Source organism: Apium graveolens, chromosome 4, assembly GCF_009905375.1.
Source record: "Apium graveolens cultivar Ventura chromosome 4, ASM990537v1, whole genome shotgun sequence".
Lineage (NCBI taxonomy): Eukaryota > Viridiplantae > Streptophyta > Magnoliopsida > Apiales > Apiaceae > Apium > Apium graveolens.
Window position 1 is genome coordinate 250,345,862 of NC_133650.1, and position 1,890 is coordinate 250,347,751.

Genomic DNA, 1,890 nt, shown 5'->3' on the forward strand with positions numbered 1-1,890 from the left:
TTGTTTACATATTTGCCTTCAATCCGGGTATGATACCGTGCCCGGATTGATGTTTGCTCTATTTACTTAGACATTTTCTAAGCAAATAGTGGTTGCTTTTTTTTTGCTTTGAATCCGGATATTAGGCTATATCCGGATTGTTTTTTGCTTTTCTAGTAATTTAAAAGTAATAACTTTTCAAAAAAGGAAAATTCTTTTCATTGAATTGGAAATTTTCTTCATACAAAATATATGACCATGGATTGGTTGCTTGCCATAGGCTACAAGTTTTGGCTGCTTTTGGTTGCTTCTTTTACTGGTAGAATCTTCTGATCCTGAGTCCATGCCATGTATTTGGTATCTCAGATTCATTCATGTTCATGAGCTTGTATGTTCCTGGCCTTAGAACTTCCTTGACTTTATATGGGCCTTCCCACCTTGGCATTAGCTTCCCGGTGTTGGTAGGATCTGAAGCTTCCGTGTCTCGAAGGACCAGCTCTCCAACTTGAAAGTTTTTGACCCGGGACCGCTTGCTGAAGTGGTCTTTGGTTTTTTCCTTATATTTCTCCATTCTTGCAACCGCCTGGTCTCGGACTTCATCAATTAGCTCAATATTCGTTCTGAGTCCCTCCTCATTTGCTATCTCGTCAAAAATGATTGCTCGGTGGGAGGGGGATCCTACTTCAATTGGTAGCATAGCTTCAGTTCCGTAAGCCAGCTTGAAGGGGTTTCTCCTGTGCTTGTTCGGGGGCTTGTTCTGTATGCCCAGAGTACATTAGGCAATTCTTCTGGCCATTTGGTTTTTCTTTCCCTGAGCCTCTTCTCTATCCCCCTGATAAGTATTCGATTTGTTACTTCAACTTGGCCATTTCCTTGAGGGTAGGCCACATATGACTTCTTGTGCCGGATACCCCTTTCTTGAAGGTAGGATTCGAATTCTGAATCAACGAACTGCGGACCATTGTCTGAGACCAGTACTCTCGGGATCCCGAACCTCATTAGAATGTTATCCATGAACTTGATGCAATCTTGCTGGTTTATTATTCTCATGGCTTTTACTTCTACCCATTTTATCATATAATTAATTGAGACTAGTAAGTACCTGAGGTCTCCTCTGGCCCTGGGGAAGGATCCCATGATATCAATGCCCCATACAGCAAATGGGATTGGTGACAAGACTGAGGAGGGTAGGACTGGGCTCATCCGACTGACATTACTGAATAACTGACATTCCTTGCACTTTTTCACAAAGTCTATTGCATCCTGGTGGATAGTAGGCCAGTAGTATCCTTGTCTTATGATTTTGTGAGCTAGGGCCTTCACGGACATATGATCCCCGCATATTCCTTCATTAACTTCCATAAGACAGTACTGTGCCTCCCCAGGGCCTATGCACTTCAAAATTGGGGAGGAGAAGGTCCGGCGATAGAGTATACCCTCTTCGATGAAGAATTTTGCAGCTTTAGCTCTTAACCTTTGAGCCTTCCCTTTATCTTCTGGGAGTTCTCCCTTTTCCAGGTAATTGATAAATGGAGTCATCCAATTTGGGCTGTTGTCTATTTTCATGACTTCTTTAGACTCTATGCTCTGTTTCTGTAATTCTTCGAAGTAGACGGAGCAATCCAGGTCTGATAAATTTTGAACAAGTTTAGATAGTGTATCAGATTCTGAATTCTCCTCTCTGCAGATTTGGATGACTTGGGTTTTTGGTATCAAGGCTAGGTAGCTTTGGACTAGAGCCTGATACTTGGCTAGAACTGGATCCTTGGCTATGTACTCGCCATTTGTTTGCTTTACCATGATCTGGGAGTCGCTGTAGATTTTGAGATCCTGGATCTTGAGTGTTCTTGCTAGCTTCAACCCTGCAATCAAGGCCTCGTACTCTGCCTGGTTGTTTGTTGCTGAGAAGCC

General features: G+C 42.8%; 1 protein-coding gene across 1 annotated transcript; it reads right to left on the reverse strand.

The window, feature by feature from the left end:
• Positions 1 to 292: 292 nt before the first annotated feature.
• On the reverse strand, positions 293 to 1,545 carry LOC141719499 (uncharacterized). Its single transcript, XM_074521882.1, has 2 exons — positions 1,082 to 1,545; positions 293 to 713 (listed from the first exon to the last, which is right to left on the reverse strand). The coding sequence occupies exons 1-2, from the start codon at positions 1,543 to 1,545 to the stop codon at positions 293 to 295; spliced, it is 885 nt and encodes a 294-aa protein (XP_074377983.1).
• Between the last annotated feature and the right edge of the window lie 345 nt (positions 1,546 to 1,890).